The sequence below is a fragment of the Myotis brandtii genome, unplaced genomic scaffold (genome assembly GCF_000412655.1).
Source record: "Myotis brandtii unplaced genomic scaffold, ASM41265v1 scaffold621, whole genome shotgun sequence".
NCBI lineage: Eukaryota > Metazoa > Chordata > Mammalia > Chiroptera > Vespertilionidae > Myotis > Myotis brandtii.
This window is the reverse complement of record NW_005370372.1, coordinates 2,954,231-2,973,260: the sequence shown is the minus strand read 5'-3', so window position 1 is coordinate 2,973,260 and position 19,030 is coordinate 2,954,231. Positions and strand designations below refer to the sequence as shown.

At 32.2% G+C, this 19,030-nt stretch overlaps 1 protein-coding gene across 1 annotated transcript in view; it reads right to left on the bottom strand.

Moving 5' to 3' along the window:
- The window catches only part of CACNA2D1 (calcium channel, voltage-dependent, alpha 2/delta subunit 1), a 328,431-nt gene that overhangs the window by 38,333 nt on the left and 271,068 nt on the right, over nt 1-19,030 (bottom strand). The window contains exons 17-24 of the mRNA XM_014528178.1: nt 17,770-17,844; nt 17,402-17,476; nt 15,425-15,481; nt 11,344-11,415; nt 9,961-10,032; nt 7,591-7,652; nt 1,682-1,758; nt 396-416 (exon numbers count right to left, since the gene is read on the bottom strand). Of these exons, the coding sequence (XP_014383664.1) occupies nt 396-416; nt 1,682-1,758; nt 7,591-7,652; nt 9,961-10,032; nt 11,344-11,415; nt 15,425-15,481; nt 17,402-17,476; nt 17,770-17,844 (511 nt within the window). The remainder of the gene's footprint in view (nt 1-395; nt 417-1,681; nt 1,759-7,590; nt 7,653-9,960; nt 10,033-11,343; nt 11,416-15,424; nt 15,482-17,401; nt 17,477-17,769; nt 17,845-19,030) is intronic.

Genomic DNA, 19,030 nt, shown 5'->3' with positions numbered 1-19,030 from the left:
ATATTCTAACCAAGATATTCTTTAATACATCACAGGTATTTAAAATGTCAACATAAAAACTTTATGAATATTATGGTAAAGAAAATGATTTCAATAAACCAATTAATGCCTTAGTGAATTAGTAACATTTTTCACATTAGTATGAATTAGTAAGTAGAAGGATAAAAACACACAAATATTTAAGTCTAAAGACAAAACTTGAATGTGAAACAGGCTCCATTTGAAAACACAAGCATATTCTTTTCCCGTTTTTGGCTGCTAAGGTTTGAGTGATCATGGAGGAAAATCTAGCAAATGAGAAGCACAGAGGATAATATCCATTAGGAATGGAAAGATCAGTGGAAATGTCAAGTGTACTAAACAGAAAAAAAGTTGAGCAACAAGAAAATACTTGCCCTTCATTTTGCCCTTTTTTGCTGTGAAAATCCATCAGAAAGAGAAAGCAGGGAAACAAAAAAAAAGAGGGTAAAGCAAAGGGGGTCACAAACAATATTTTATTCAATGACTTCCTTGAATAAAAATATTGCGCATAGATCAAAGGTTCATTATGTACAGCTGTAGTCTGGAAAAGAAGACACATCTTTTTGGAGACTGGAAAATATGCCCCGTCAATTACGACTAGAGCACTCTATCTTGCACTGTGCTTATTTCAAGGGTCTATTCTTCAAAGTGGTTAATGCAGGTGCAATACCGATGTTAGCCTATAAACAAAACCATTTACCAATCATCAAAGACCCGCTAGTCATCCCCTCATTTATCCAGTGAAGAACTAGCTCATGCAAACTTACTGGTTGTGAAAAGACCATCACACCTATCAAGTGAAAGTGATAAAAATGTATAAAATACCACAATGTACTTTGAGAACCAGGACTGCAGAGAGCAAAGAAGAACTGGCATAGAAATGAAAGAATCTAGTTTACTTATTCTTAAGATTCCTGGTTTCCGATATAAAAGATATATGTAAATATGTATACATTTTTTACTTTATTGTACTCAGAAAAATTTAGGTTGTAATAACTGAGCAAAGGATATGATGGTCATTTTACTTTACTAAATCTAGTCCCCCAAAACAAAATAAAGATTAATAAAGATTTGAAATATTCACTAGTGTTAATAATTACTCCACATTCCAAATGATACTTAAAGAATCCATTTAAGTTACTGAAGACATTAATTTTGATTATAAGAAAAAGTCAATCACCAAATCAAAACCAAAGACCAGTGCAATCTAATATTTTCCAACAAAGTAGAACATGTGGAGCACAATATTATTCTTGCCAAAAGCAACAACAAAAAAAAAAGAAAAAAAAGAAAGAAAAGGTAAAGCTTTACTCGCACAGTGCCATGAGCAGAGACTATGTGAAACATTTTGCATCAGCTAGCAGACCCTTAAAACAACAGCAACAGAGGACACAGCACTGCAATGATTCTATGAGCACGAAGCGAGGCGAGAAGGGTGGTGGGGACTGCCAGTGAGACTGGAGTACCTGCTCATATTCTATCCATGTAGAATATTTCTTGTTCCTTGCATGTTTGGAATGGGTTAGAATCATTGCTGTAGATTTGGTAATAACAGCTACTAGAATGGATAAGCCTTGGGTATTCCAAAATCTAGACGTCTTTAAACATTTGATACTAGAAGATAGTAAAGAGACCCTGAAGTTGCTTTCACAGTACTTACATCTGGCCTGAGTTATTGTCTCTTCTATTTTGGCTTTTATATAGTAAAAACTGTAGGTTGGTAATACCAAGGCCAAACTGCAATAGAAACAAGAGAAGCATAAACACAAACAAACAAAAATGAAACATAAAAAAAAAACAAAAAACCACCACACATCAAGTTCATGGGAAATCCAAAAAATCTTTTTCATGGGAAGGAAAAGACATATTACTGTGACAGTAAAATGCATTCTGCTAATAGAGTATTTAATTTGATCTTGCCATCCTGAGTCACCCAGTTCTCTACATTATAGGGGATCAGAAGACACATGGAAAATAAGCTTTTAAATATGCCTATAAATTAGCTGAGAAAGAAATGTCATGGGTACTATATTTCCAGAAAACACTGTTGAGTGTTGAAAAATATAGAATACTGAAGTATGTTTAAACAAAGCAAATAAAATTGATGAATTAAATATAATGTTAAAGTGCTTTGTAGCAAATGTAGGCTATTAAAAATTACAAATGTTAAGTATTATCATTTCTATTACACAATTTACATAATCATCTGAAATATTAAAAATCATTTTCCTTTCATTTTAAAAATTTATCTGTATTGTTGAAAGTTATGCAGATGTACCCTTTTCTCCCCATTGACCCCTTCTAGCCCACCCCTTCTCTACGCACCTACCCCAGGCCTTCACCACACTACTGTTTGTATCCATGGGTTATTCATCTAAATAACTACTATTTTAATACTCTAATCTTTAGACAAGTCTAGAGAGTCTGTTAATGGGAAAATTCAGATTCCTTTATAGCAATAAAAAAGATTCCCTGCTCATGCCATTCGTTCTTACCCACTACTTCAAATTCATTTATTGCAGATATTCCACAGCACTTGGTAAATTGCTGTCAGGTACAAAAGGGCATACATCTTGAGCTCAGTATGTTACAAGAGTCATGGGATACTCTAAACGTATAGATGTACAAACTAGAGGACAGGTCCTGTGCAAATCTTAAACCAAGTTCAGAACAATTTAGATACAGAAAAGCCTATCTTCAAACCTTGTCTTAGTAACTGAACAAAATAAAAAGCTGACAGGCAGGTAACCTTGCTGTTTTGAAGTTGCCAATAAATAGAACACATAATGCATTAAAACTGAAAAGATGTCAGAACATTTGAATATTATGCAATTTCCAAAAATACCACTGCATGTATGAAATTCTTTTATTTTTACAAGGGCTAATATACATGCATAAGACATTGCTAATTATTTCATATCTACATTTGCTGTTGCAAATGACTTTTGTAATTCTTTGAGTATAGAAGGAAACTTAGGAACTAATGGGTGCAGAAAATTAGGCAATCTCAAAGATTTCCGATGCAACTATTTTCCAAACGTGAGGCTAGGTCAGCCGTGGGCAAACTACGGCCTGCGGGCCGGATCCGGCCGTTTGAAATGAATAAAACTAAAAAAAAAAAAAAGACTGTACCCTTTTATGTAATGATGTTTACTTTGAATTTATATTAGTTCACACAAACACTCCATCCATGCTTTTGTTCCGGCCCTCTGGTCCAGTTTAAGAACCCATTGTGGCCCTCGAGTCAAAAAGTTTGCCCACCGCTGGGCTAGGTTCAGTTGATCAATTGAATCATTCAGGATTTGCCTTTAATATGTAATCTAAAATTTAGCAATGCACAGGAAAAGGTGTGAATATTCAGGCTTCTAAATATTTATAGACATTTTCAGAAGATCTTCTTTCAAATAACTCAAGCCTCACACCATGGCTTTTGGGATGAATGTCCAGTCAATATAGACAATATAGAACAGGAAAAATACAAAATTCCAGGTTTTTCTTCTTATAAATATACATGCAAAAAATTAATTCTACGAAGAATATAGAAGCAGTGGTTTATTTGCTACAATTTAACTGTTCAGTCAAGGCAGCAAAATGGGTGGATGCTTGCTACCTCCAGTTCTCAAATCTTTTACCATCACTAAGTAATTCACAGACTTTCCTTATGGGTAAAGGTCAGAGAAATAAAATGTTATGTAGATTTAATGCAAATCTCTACATTCATTTTATAGGTAACTTCCTTTAAATGGAGGCAGAGATTAAAATTAAAATAAGCAGTGCAATTAGCCTGAAAGCAAGATGACCTTTCATGATTCACTTGCCATTTATAAAATGTGGAGCAGAATTACTGAGCATTCGAAGATCGTCTCCTAAAAATTCCTCTCCAGGGAAATTAGGACATTTTTACTACCCCATCAGCATTTATTGCTAAGAGAAACTTCTAATTAAAACCGATAACATTATATCATGTGGTTACACAGTGTCATTCTGCAAGCTTGTGTTACATCTCATGCACCATAAAAAATAGTGTGGCAATCCTCGAGGGACACAATAGTTTTAAAATCGACATATTAAATATATATCTGGCCTGGAAGTCTCAGGTTGTTATTCGTGGATACACACTATTCTGTAGAAAAACATAGTTACATTTAATTATTTCCATCCTAAGGCAACAGTTATTTCTTCAACCTGCAGCAGATAAGATCTTTACCAACATTCCCAGTCAACGATGCTCTCATATACAGCGTTTGCTGTTTCTCTCCATATAAAACCAATAGGCCAAGGCGGCTTTATTTTCTCCCAGGGATTAAAGTCCAATAAATCCAGTGGGCACAAGATGGATGTTAGATCCCATGTAATATTTATGTGACTCACATAAATCTGATTAACTAGTTAAGTAGAATGTAACACTTTTCAACTCGAAAATGTTTCACTACAAACCATTAATGCTGAGAGAATTCTATTAATATAATTAATTACTATATCTCAAAATGTATCTAAATTATATCAAGGCTTAAGGAGACAAAAATCACTAAGTGAAATCTGGTACCTCATTCATTAAATCAACACATGCCATGTCTCTTTAATATAGATGTAACATTTTGTTCTAAATTGGCATTTATGAATTTATTTGTACAGAGATTCAGAAAAGTACTTATAATGGAAAGAGATGGAATCTGGCTCAAAGTTGTAGGTTGGGGAAGGGAATGAATGATGCAAACATGCAGAAGAAGGGAAGATTGGCTATTCAGAGAACAGTAACTTGTATGGGGAGAGCAGTGGGAGAGAAGACAGGGTAGAAATATGTGACGTGAATTATCAGAATTGGAAGTTGAAATTTAACTTTCATGAAAATGAGAAGAGACTACATTTCTATAAACAAGTAATATGCTCAACCCTGCAGAAATAAGCATTAACCTGTCCACACTGTGTGTTATGTCTGGATGTGTGAGGAAAAGGGGCTGAAGGTAATGGACATTTGAGAGTCTGTTACAGATACATTTAGGTAAGGTATCAGGCGAATTAAAAATACCCCCAAAGTATAATTCTGACTGCAGTAGGAACAACTCTCATTGACAACTCATTGTCAGGATCAAAAGGAAACAGTTTTTTATGTCTACATTTGCTGTTGCAAATGACTTTTGCAATTCTTTGAATATAGAAGGAAACTTAGGAACTAATGGGTGCAGATAGTTAGGCAATCTCAAAGATTTCCGATGCAACTATTTTCCAAAAGTGAGGCTAGGTTCAGTTGATCAATTGAGTCATTCAGGATTCGCCTTTAATATGTAATCTAAAATTTAGCAATGTACAGGAAAAGGTGTGCATATTCAGGCTTCTAAATATTTATAGACATTTTCAGGAGATCTTCTTTCAAATAACTCAAGCCTCATACCATGGCTTTTGGGATGAATGTCCAGATTATAATCTCATTACTTTTTCCTATGGACAATATAGAACAGGAAAAAATAAAAAATAAAAATTCCAGGTTTTTCTTTGTATAAATATACGTGCAAAAATAAATTCATTCTAAAAAGAATAAAAAAGCAATGTATTTGTGTACCTAAGGAACAAAGGCATAGAGTGCATTCCCAACAGCACATCCAATACTTTGTTTTACCATAAAATCATCTCTAAAGAGATAGGGCTCCTTGCCCGGGCCGGTGTGGGTCAGTTGGTTGGAGCATCATCCCATACACCGAAAGGTCTTGGGTACACTGCAAAGGTCTTGGGTTTGATTCCTGGTCCACACATACCCAAGTTGCGGGTTCAATCCCTGGTCGGAGTGCATGTGAGAGGCAACTGATCCATGTTTCTTTCTCACATCAATGTTTCTCTCTCCCTCTCCCTTCCTCTCTCTCTAAAATCAATAAAAATATATCCTCAGGTGAGTGTTAAAACAATAACTATAATTAATATAATAATAATAAAGAGACTGTGCTCCTAGATTCTAGATTTCTTCTGTGCTGTTACACTTTCTGACAAATTCATCAAAAAAAAAGGGGGGGGGGAGGGAAAGTTGGCAATAGTCATAAAAGAGAAAGAAGTAATGACTTTTGTTTGTAAATAAAGATTGTGTATATGTGAAAAGATGCCCAATAGAAATGAGAGAGAGAGAAATCAGTAGACACAAGTAAAGTAATTAAACCAGTCATTCTGGTGTTTCTCAATAGGTTCAAAAGTATGTAAAAAAGCAAAAGCAAAAGTGGAGAAAGACTGGCAGGTACTGTTTCATGACATTAGTACCTATGTTTTCTTCTATATCTATTCTGTATGCCCTCCTAGGAACACAAAAGGCAACAGTTTCCTATTATAACAACACTGCAGCTCTAGGGAAATCCCCAGCATCTAGGCTCCCCTGAAAGGCTAGGAATATATATACATATTTTGTGTGTGTGGGGGGGTTGTTGTTAAGGAATAGTTGAGTCCACCACAGTTATCCTATATAATAAAAGGGTAATATGCAAAATGACCCTAACAGCTGAACGACTGGGAATGACTGATCACTATGACACACATTGACCACCAGGGGGCAGATGCTCAATGCAGGAGCTGCCCTGTGGTGGTCAGTGCACTCCCACAGGGGGAGCTCTGCTCAGCCACAAGCCAGGCTGATGGCTGCCAGCACAGCGGTGGTGGCGGGAGCCTCTCCCGCCTCCTCAGCAGCGCTAAGGATGTCTGACTGCAGCTTAGGCCCAATTCGCCGGGGAGCAGGCCTAAGCCAGCAGGTGGACATCCCCTGAGGGGTCCTGGACTGCGAGAGGGCACAGGTCAGGCTGAGGAACCCCCCGAGTGCACAAATTTTTGTGCACTGGGCTTCTAGTTGTATATAAATATGTAGCCAAAGAGTCCTTCAGACTTGAATGTTTCAATGGAAGTTTGGACACCATTCTTTGGATTTGACAGGATGGGGCAAATTGAAAAATCTTAATTTTTAATCCTGTAAATATTTACAGAATGTCTACCATGTGCCACTGTCTCACGAGCTGGGGATTTAAACGAAGAAGGCAACAATCTTAGAATCTAACACTCTTATAGGGTGTTACTGTGTCCAGTTTTACAAGGCCCAGTCAATTGGAGGAATTAGTATATTGCAAAATTGCTACTCTTGGGGGTAAATTATATCAACTGAGCATTTTATATCCGATCACATTATGATGTAATAAACATTATTTTTAAGTTAATTACAACCTAAAATGTGAATAATGTAAACTAATACATATGAGGAGGTTAGTGGAGGTGACAACTACAAATTAAGGGCATATTGTCAACATTTATTTTTACTAACATAAATATACAAAATATCAAATATATTTATATCACATGTCATTTCTAAATTTTATATTCCTAGCTTTTCCCTATATTTTCCACTTTGAAAAAAAACCAACACAGCTATAACTTTAAACATTTTAGTGTTGGAAAAGGTAACATTTCTATTTTAATTACATTGAAAATAGCTAATGAAAATGCAAAGACTTAATATTCATCCATTGGAAAAATCACTACTAAAATAGGTGAAAGACACTGAAATGAATACTTTTATTCAATATACATATAAATATAGTTAATTACCTGTAATCTGTTCCATTGACAGGGGTCCATGTATATGTCCTGTTTCCTTTGTCAATATATCTCTAGAAAAAAAGTTTCACATGGTTATTCTCAGCTTTTACTCTATGTAAATTTACATGATGAGCAAAACATTTGGATCTATTTATAAACCCAGTGGTCATTCAACATCCTTCCTCACAAATTTCTGATCTATTCTATGTTATAATGTTTATTCTGTTATGGATATAGGTATATATAAAGCAAAATGTTAGGACAAAATAAACAACCACATGATAAATTTTAAAAACTTACAAGTGAAAATCTTGGCAATTTATGCCAACTTATTAACCCAAATACTTTAAAAACATTTCCTGAAAAATAAACTTTAATAATGAAATAGGACTGTGAAATGTTCGATAAGGCTCAGATAATCCATACCAGAGTATGTTTAAAAGAAATGGTTATAATATCAGGAAATTAATGCAGTCAGTGTATCTAGATCCAAATGTAAGATTAGCATATTACTATTCTTATTAAGCCATTATTATAGTTTTATCTATCATGAGAGACTAACAACTCAGTATCATGAAGGTTGAAAAAACAACTAAATCTACCAGGGAAAGGAAGTAAAGAGAGAAAAAACCGCATGGATGTAGAATCTTTCATATGCAGCTGATGAACAATACTAAAGAAATTATTATTCTTTCTTCCATTATATATAGTGATAACACATTCATATCTTGTAATTCTTTTAGTTATTTCCAGTTTAGTCACTAGTTTAGTATTACTTGGAGTTAGGCAACATACCAAGCACTTTGCAGTCACTGTCTCATTTAATCAACCTCCTGGTGAAGATACTATTATTTTCCACAAATTAATGATGAAGAAATAAATAAAGGGGACTTTAATTGAGAGGATGAAGGAAAATGTATGATGCCAAAACCATTGTATAGCAACTACACAATGCTGCCGCTATACATCCAACATCCCTTGGTTTTATTTATGTGAGTGGAGAGTGGGAGAATGGAGGAATGGAGTATTAAGGTTTTTGGACTAGTAAAATTCTTAAAATAACTTTTAAAAATAATGTTTACCTATTAGATACTGCTCAATAAACATGGCAAACTAGTGTTGTTCTGCAAGTTGTAAAAATAATATCAGATTAGGAAACATACAAGATGATATTTTTTCACTATTAGTAATAAGAAAACTCTGTAGGTGAATATTGGTCATAAAAATAATTTATAGTCAATTGAAGTAGGAAAATATCAAAGTGATTTAATAGAAACAAAAGTGATTTGTAAGTTGAGGAAAGAATGTTCAAGTCAAAGATCTGGTTGATGGAACAACATGGAAAAGTTGGTGAAACTGGTGAATGGTACACATTTTTCCTGTAAGGAGTGAAGGGGAAAACAGCACAGCTAAAGTCTGAGTAAAGAGAATTGAAGTTTTAACAAAGACTGAAATTGATTTTCACCTCCCCTTAGGTTCTCATAATGGGGACTCTGAATGATATTAAAATAAGGAAAGCCACATGCCAGTGAAGGATCCTATTTAGATCCTAGCTACATTTTAGAAAAAGATCTGCTGAGGAATTCAGGAGAAATCTTACATTTTAAAAGGATGCTATAAAGATTAAATTTCTAGGCTCAAAAACTTCTGAGTTCTATATTTTTTCAAATACTCAAATATATAAACATGCATTTACTCTACATGTGACTAATAACAGATAGGCACACTCCTCATATAAAGAATTCTTCAATAACAATGGAATAATAATAAACAATACATTGTATTACATTATTTGTACCAGTGACGTATGGGGGTAGTTGTGTTGTCTCATGATTTAATTTCAGATTTGCAGGGAAATTATTATATAAAGTACATAAATAGTGCACTAAGATAAATCAAGCCAGAAACAAGTAAACAACCAAAAAATGTTTAAAATCCTAAATAGTTAATATGTGGAATACAATAATAAGAACATCTGCATTAAATTGTGCTTTATTTCTTATAATGATAAAAATGATAAAAATATTTCAAGAACATATTAATATAAGAATACATGAAAAATAAAATTAAATTTAAAAAAGAATAAAGAAACCCAAAACAACATTATTTTATAAAAATCCAAGAGTTAAAAATCTTATTGAAAGGGGTGGGGGTGGGCTAGAAGAGGTCAATGGGGGGAAAAGAGGACTTATGCAATACTTTCAATAAAGATTATTAAAAAAGAAAATATCCCTCCAGGAAAGAAGAGTACCTTAAAAAATTTGTTTACTGGAGACAACCCTATTTTATAAATAAATATTGCTTTAATAGAAAAAAAGACTAACTACCAATATCAATTATTATTGACATGTATGAGAATAAGCCTGACTTAATTCTTACCTCATCTTGAGATTTAACCAGAGTTCTGAAGGATTTTTCTCCACTTTCTCCATCTATCATTTTATTGCGAATCTAAGGAAAAATGAAAAAAATTATTTTATTGCAATTATTACTAATTGACCTACCAAAGTATGTTTATTAACATATTATACCTAAATTCAGAACCAACTGAATAAAATTAGTAGGTTGCTGCTATTCTCTGGGAATACTTTTTTAAAAGCTATCACATTATACTAAGTTTACATTATTTTTCAAAAATAAGAACATCCTTAATGAAATATTTTCAACGAAGCATTAATTCTTGAAATATAATCAATACAGGAGTGGTCAATTACTTTATGGGGTCAAGGGGAAACTGAGATTTAAGAGTGGTGAAATAATAATTATAGTTACTCAGTGGCATGAGAGTCCAAAGACCAAGCTCCTTACTATTACATAAGCCTACTCTATCACGTCAAAATATTTTACAACAAATATTCTTTAACCACCTAAAACATTCCAGCATCATACCTTGGCCCAGGATAAGTGAAATAAAGAATTAAAATCTATTGTAAAATGAGGAATAAAGCTGTAAAATGTGTAAAGCAAGTACAAATTAAAACACAATCTGACAAATTATGATAAGAGAAGAAAAGGAGTTCATCCATCTGAAAGAATCTTAAAAATCTTTGCTCTGGAGAGCAATCAGCTTCAACACCTGATTCTGCTACTTACCAGCTGAGTAACAGGAGACAAGCTAGGCAATGGAACCTCGTTTTACCTCGCATATCATCAGGACAACAGATATAATAACAATAATAGTAATAACAATAATACCTATATCTAAGGCTCTTGAGAATCCATGACTTACATGTCATGTACTCAATAAATATCATTATTATTATTAATGATTATCCTTGCCGTGATGGGAGACCCTCTCAGAGGAAGTGAAATGCAATTCTGGTTTTGAAATTAAATAGACATTTTCTGAGGAAAGAGCACTAAGACAAACATGTCAGCTTCTCTACACATGTTCATTGGGTGGTTGAATGGTTAGATTCCCTGCAAATTTCTTTCAACTCTATAGCAACATACTCCACATGTTTTTTTTTTTTATCGAAACTTACATGTTTCATTTGTGTTGAGATACTGAAAATATCTCTATCTGTGAAATGAGAAAGAAACAAACACACCCAACTTAAAATATTTATTTCTTTTCATATGACCTTTTGGATAAGTGAGCCCAGGACCTAGAATTTTTTCAAGAGAAAACACATCCACATTTGTGTGTACAGTACCTAAGAGAGCACCCAGCCCGCTGACGCTGCCCCATAGATACTTGTGGAATGGGTGATTCCAGCATTGGAGCGGAGGGTCCTGTTCAGGCCTCCTGATTACACTCACCTCCACTTTAATATCATTCTCTAATTCTGCATCAAGGAAATCCAAAGTTACTGGCTCCTGAGATTTGGGGTTCTACACAAAAAATAATAATAATTAAGCATATGTGACATTGTAAAATGATGCTATATATAGAATAATTCAATTAATATTTGGATATAAAATTAACCTGTAAAGGTTACTTACCTAAGGTATAATAAAAATTATATAATAAAAATAATGATATATTCTTTCATATATATATATATTTTTAAAGTAATAATAAGTAGGGCCAGAAATTTAAGCTTTAAGTGCAGCAAATTTTAATTAATCATCAGCTGAAGATAGTCTTATTTTGAGCACTGAGTTAGATACTACATTTAGAACCACAAGCTCTGGGGGGAAATGACTTTGAAGATCCACTCAGAAGTTTCTCTTTAGTTATGATGGAAAGGAGCAAAATATAGCCAAGTTAATAACATATTAAGTAATATAACAAAGGGAATATATAAATAATATCCTTCCTTATTTGTATCTGTAAAGTAATAAGAGATTAAATGAAGAAAAATACTTTAAAACTATGAATTTGCTAAGCAGAACAAGCTCTACTAAATGTATTCTTCCTTCTTACAATGCATAAATATGCAAATTTCTTTCATGTATTTGAATCTAAGAACCTTTACATATAGTTTATTTAAGGAAAAATTTGTGGCGAAGGCATAAAAAAACTTAATAAAGATTAGGTATTGTAATTGAAGTCTAACTAGAATAATGACCCCTGGATTCATTAAATTCTGTTCCCTGCTTTAACATCTCCTACCATTACTTCTTGCTGGTGTCCAACAATAAATAAAATTCATTGTGGAATAAGGAAGATTTTTTTACTTATATAAATATATCAAAATAAAAGTTAGCCTGGCTAATTCACCTCATATGACATTTTTAAAAAAGTTGTCAATTACAAAATGAAAACTTACTGAACTATTTGATAAACAAAAATATACTGATTATCTTATAACACATGCCAAGTAATGCAACATGCCATAGTAGAATTTCAAAGTTCACTAGAACAATGAAATTGTAATAGGTATCTATAATTTTATAGTTGCAAAATTTTAGAAACCAGGTGTTTAATGTTTCATAAAATAAATACTGCTATATTATAATAATTAAGTAAACAGGAGTAATAAATACAAACTATGCTGTATTATTGCAAGGTAAATAGAATTTGAATAATTTCAGCCTCACAGGCTCTTCCAAAATATATTCAGATCATCACTATTTTAAAGAATGTTTTAGGAGGACTGACTACCAAAGACAGCATCAATTATTAAAATGTACTGAAATTAACCATATCTTATTTATCACAAATGATGACAAATAAGTACACATGGCATGTATTAATTTATAATTATAACAAAAAGGCCTTCTTTTGAAGAGTAACTCCATTTAAACAATGCAAGTTTATGATTCCCATGGGTTTTGATGAATGAGGATTTTTTTAAAGGCAAATTTACAAAAATAATCTCAACTGTGTCTGTCAATTTTATTGAAAAAATATTCACCGCTTATGAACTCAATATGTAGAATCAGAAGATTCTAGATAACTGAAAATAAGGATCAAATTGTTCAATACTGACCATTGTTTGGATAGCATCTTATTTGCTCAGAAGCAAATATTGATTTGAAATGTCACATATTTCATAAAAAGAAAATAAAAATCAATGTTGAAAATAATTCTAATCCTTTCTTTAAAGAAACAGAACTGAGAAAGTCTCTAATAAAAGGATACTCTATAGTTGAAAATATTATTAAGAATTGCTTATTTAAAAGTCCCATGAAATAAATTATCTACACACAAACACCATTATACCAGCATTAAAATTTTAATAAAGTCACTGCAAAACAAAGTCAAAATAATCAAAACATAAATAAGAATATTATCTTACATGCAATGGATAATGCATAGCATGACCAGACCCAAACAGCATGCATGGAGGAGGCATTATCAGGAAGAATTGGCAATATGAAGATGATGTCCCAATCCAACATATAAAGACACAGAGAAGAAAATGAAATAATAAAAGAAAAATGTCAATGAATAACTTGTACTTTTTAAATGGCAATCTGGCTGACCATTTTTTGAAAGACCCATCATAGGCACAGTTATAAAAAAAATGCAAAAGTAAAATCTTCTAATAAGAAAGCAACAAGAGAGTCTTGAGAATTAGAATCGAGTTCCTCTACTCCGAATACTTTTAAGTTTTAAATATCTAACATTTTACATTTCTCATTTGTAAAATCTGAATATCAACTGACAGAATAACCACATAATTTGTGGAACTAAAATAAAATGCAATATTAACAAATTTTAAATTGAAATAATTAGTAGTTAAGTATTATTAAAAATACTACATACGTAGTTCAAAAAATATTCCCAAAATTCAGAAGTCTTGTGTGGTTGCTAGTTTGCCATTTGGGGTTTCCTTAAAGGAAAACAAACATAAAACAAACCACTTTTAAGGTTGTTTGTTTTAAAAATTATATCATAATATTACATGCAATCTGAAAGTACTGCAAGAATAATAATTCACTAAGATGTACATGACTGCTAAGATAATACACAGAAACATGCAAGAAGAGGAACATAAAATAATTTATCAAGACATAAATATAATTTTAATCTCCATAGGAATCATAAAAGATATAAAGACTGATGCAACAAATGAAATTCAAATTGTCATGGAATTCGAGAGCTAGAAGGGAACTTCCTGAAGCCATTAATCTAGAGACTCTACACTTTAGAACAACCTGGGTTAGTTTAAAAACTATTCAGAAGCCTGGATTTCGTCCCCTGCCAGATTAAATGAAATTTTCAGGAAATGGAGCCTGAAATATATATATATTTTTTTTTTAATCTCCTAGGCAGATATACTGTGTGGGGTAGAAAATAATTATTAGTTTAATCCTCTGCTCAATTACTCAAGTTTACAGTGTTGGCTGTAAGTCCTACTTTTATAGCTCAAAGATTTCTTCTTAATATCACACTACTTCTCCATTATAGATGCTCCTTGAGTTATGGTGAGTTTACGTCCTGATAAACCCATCATAAATTGAAAAGATTATAAGTTGAAAATGCATTTAACACTCCTAACCTATGGAGCATCATACCTTCAGATAGGCTACTTTAAACGTGCTCAGAACTCGTAACATTGTTCAGCATCATGGGAGAGGATCCAACCATATCCTGCTAGCCCAGGAATAGATCAAAATTCAAAATACGATTTCTACTGAATGCATATTGCTTTCACACCTTTGTGAAGTCAAAAAAATCCTAAGTCGAATCATTATAAGTAGAGACCATTTGTATTATGTCACCAACTTTCTTTTTTAAGAAACTGTAAGCTTATATTTAAAGCCTTAAATAATATTGAACTTTAACATTTAAAATTTTTTTTTTACTAAACTGTACTAAATTACAGGAAGTATTCTTTTACATTTGTTATTTTTAAGGTGCTTAAAGAAATATGCATACATATAATAAAGTTTAAATTTTGTTGACAATAGAGAAAAATTTTGAGTTTGCCAAGCAATAACAAACAATTCACAATGTTTATTTGTAATTTTAGACATCTTTAATGAGTTGAAGGGAATTTTCTCTAACCTCTAACTAAGCATATACTTTTAGAAAGTAAAAAAAGAAACGTTGGCTTAAATTTTATGGCTTATAGAAAATATCACATCAGAAATGTATTTTTCTTTCCACTTAGAAATGAATTTCACAAATTGTTAAGATTACATGGATTTGATACCAATTTCACAATGTTTAATAAATTTATCTTTAGAAGCCATCTGATTATTTTGCTGATTGTTAACATTATTACTACATAATTTGCTAGCAATTTTTAGTTAGCCAATGCATACCCTCTGCCATCATTAATAACATTTTGCTCCAGCTTATTGAGAAACGATGCTCATCTCCATCTCATGCTCTGGAAGCTTGATGTCAGGAAAGGCAGCATTAATCATAAGCTTTTAGAAAGAGAAGCTTAATTTCAACTCTGATTTAGCAAATTTGAAGGCACTGCTAATTTCATTCAGTTACCTGAACATTGGGTCTCCTTTTTCTTAAATTAATTGTTGGTATACCCACACCAATAGGCTAAAGCAACAGAAAGATGGTAATTCATCATGCTACAACTCAACATAGATAAGGGTTTTATCCTATAATCAATTGTGGTCATGTATTTGCTTGATAAAAAACAGGTATTATAGAGTTCACGAAGAGTCAGTAAACAAAATAAAAGTTTAAAAATATGGTAAGTAAAAAACTGCATTTTTGTTTGTTTGTTTGTTAAGAGAAATGACTGTTAATATTCTCTTTTTTTTCTAGGAAAAAAGTGAGGAAGTTGTAAGTGAGAAAGATGATTTGTCTCAGACAACTTTCATGCTGATTAAGAAAAAAAAAAGAATGTATAGAATTTACATAATTCAAATGTGTTAAAATATAAATACTATAGAATATTAAAAAGTCTTAACCCTTAAAATTTGTGCCTTTGTTTTCTGAAGTAATACCAAATATATCTGTGGCACTAATGGATAATTCAATCAAAACACTATATATTTATTTTAAATATTGACTTCTATGACATAGAGAATATACAATTTCCTTTACAATACATACTTCTTGGGACTGATCAAAAGGAATTACCTAATATGTATACTTAATCTGATTATTTCAATAAAACAAAATGGAAAACAATTAAAATGAATTTTGAAATAAAACAGGAAACATAAAATTAGACTTTGACCTTGTTAAATAATTTTGGGTACTATAGGACATAATATTATTTTCCTTTTTTTTTCTATTGGTGAATTGCTAATTAAAAATTAGGATTAATTTTGTTAGCATATCTGCTGAAATTACCATATCAGTCCTTTGTATTTGTCAGTTTCTGAAACATTTGTCATATACTGTATTATCATCTTATGAGTTTCTTGTATCAATCTGTATAGCATACATCACCCACAAAATAGAAATTATGTTTAACTTTTAATGATAAGAATTCAAAACCACGAATTTAAGAAAAAAATACATTGATTGTTTAACAATATTTATTTGTAATGGTTTCTAAAATAATATTTTTCTAAATGTGGTTCTGTTGCATACTTGCTTTTAATAATTTCCTATATAAAAATACAAAAAGCTGGCCCTGGCCACTGTGGCTCAGTTGGGCATCATCCCATGCAGAAAGGTTGCCATTCAATTTCTGTTCAGGGCACATGACCAGGTTGCAGGCTTGAACCCCAGTAGGGGACGTGCAGGAGGCAGCCAAGTAATGATTCTCTCTCATCAATGATGTTTCTCTCTCTCTCTCTCCCTCCCTCTCCCTTCCTCTCTGAAATCAATAAAAATATATATATATTTTTAAAAGAATATAATTTATACCTTAGAAAAAAGGCATAAAGATTAGGATAAAAAGGTTTATGCAATTTTATTACTTCCCAATAACTCACGGATTAATAAACACTTCCCATTTCTGAAGCCCATCCCATGGAGTTTTACTTATTGAATTGCATACATATTTCTATAAGTCTATTCAAAAGTAGAAAAAAAAAAACACCCCACACTCTTGGAGATGAAGGGGGGAGAGAGAGAGAATTACCAGAAGAAAAGGGCAATAGAAAACGTGGCCTATGCATTGAGGAACATTACTTATATTTATCAGATTCATGTGGGTCGACGGGGGGTGGGGGGGGGGGCAATCTCCTTCACTATCTTACAACCTTAAACAAAGTCCCAAGTGGAACGTGAGGAACTCAAGCATGGGTGGTGATAATGGCTGTCTTTAAGATAAGAATATTGATTAGCTAAATATTGGAAAGCTAAATTGATAAGAGAAAATGAACAGTGCTTTCACATTTGATATATTATAAACTGTGATCTTGTCATCTATTAACATTACAAATATAATGTTTCTATTTAGTGCTATACAGTGAATTCTAAAATAACATACCTATTAAGAACATTAACCATTAATTTTACAGGACACTAATCATTGTAAACAAATTATATACATACCTTTGGCTGAAGATTTGGATGTAATAAAACATAACCATTAGGATCAATTGCAAAATAATAGCCATTAGGGCACAGCTGCAAACAAACAACAATAAAAGTAAAAAAAAAAAAATTAGATAGAGATTCCTAAGCCACAAGCAGAAATCCTCATTCTCCTTTTAAAACAAATCTTAAATACACATTTTAAAGCATGAAGAAAGATAACATGATATCTTTATTTTTTTATTTTAAGGATCCTTTTAACATTTAGTTCCTTCATTAATATAACTGCACATAATTTTTAAAGTTATTTAATGCTTTATGGACAAGTTAAATTAACACAGAGTTTTAAGACAGAAAAGATACCAAAATGGTAAATTGCATCTTACTGTAAAGCGTGGTGTTAGTCTTTTAATATCTTCCAAAGACACATCAACTCCCATCACACCAAGAATCAGCTGGTTCTATAAGATAGCAAAAAGGTAGTGGGTTTTATACCAAACTTTATATATTTCTACACAATATTATTCATCCCTTTGCTTGGCATTGTTTGTATGCCATACTGTAGCTCAAATATACATTATATATAGATATAGATATATAAAATAATATGGCATATATGTATGGCATTTCTGTATCAATGTACAATGATTTTCAGCTTTGTTTTCCCACAATTTTATTACTTACTACTTAACTTAAAAAATAAAACCTTGAAAATTTATATTATGAAAAATTTTATTTGATACTTCTTGTACTTATTTTACCCCTAATAGTCAACTTTATTGCTACTATATAGTCAGCAGCTGCAGCTCTGTGAGTGTGTATGCATGTGGGTGTATACTGACTTTGTGGTGTACTATCATGACATAGACAATAGTGCCGTGAAGGCCTGGGGCGAGGGGTGGCAGGAGTGGGGGGGAGGGGGTCAATGGGCGAAAAATGGGGGCCATCTGTAATACTTTCAACAATAAAAATTAAAAATTTTTAAAAAGCACCAAAATGTCTAGATTACAGTTAGATGTTTGGTAATAGGCAATGAGAAAACTATTGATTTTTGCTGTTGATAGTATCTATTCTACTATCCTAAAAAGTATGTGATCTTATTAGTAATAAAGTTGCAGAAATCCTAAAAACACTAATTTCTGCTTGCTGCTAATTTCCCAGAAATACCAAAGAATGGCCATCATAGTTTTAGTTGCAAGTCAAGGAGGCTGTTTGGCAAACTGTTATCTTAATATTCTATGGGACATAAATTGAAAATGGAGTTAACATTTAGAATCAGGAATTTTTGTTTTAAATAAAATTATATAACTTATAAGTTAAATTGAGATGTTACCAAGAAAATTGTAAAATCCAGTCTATAGTTATTATAAGAATTCTTTAAACTTTGTGTAGATGCACAGAGAATGAGAAAGTTATGTCAACAACTATGCTGTTTTCCTAGTTCAAGTAAAATCCCAAATTAAAGCAGTCCCTTGCACAGTCCATATGAGGAGAGAGAATGACTACTTTATGAGTTAGGATATTATGACCCACAGACATTTAAGAGTGGTAATGGGCCTCCAAAGAGGAATAAGCAATGTTTTCTATGGCTACATTATTAAAATAAGGAGCTCAACTGAAATTTATAATAACTAAACAAGTAATGCT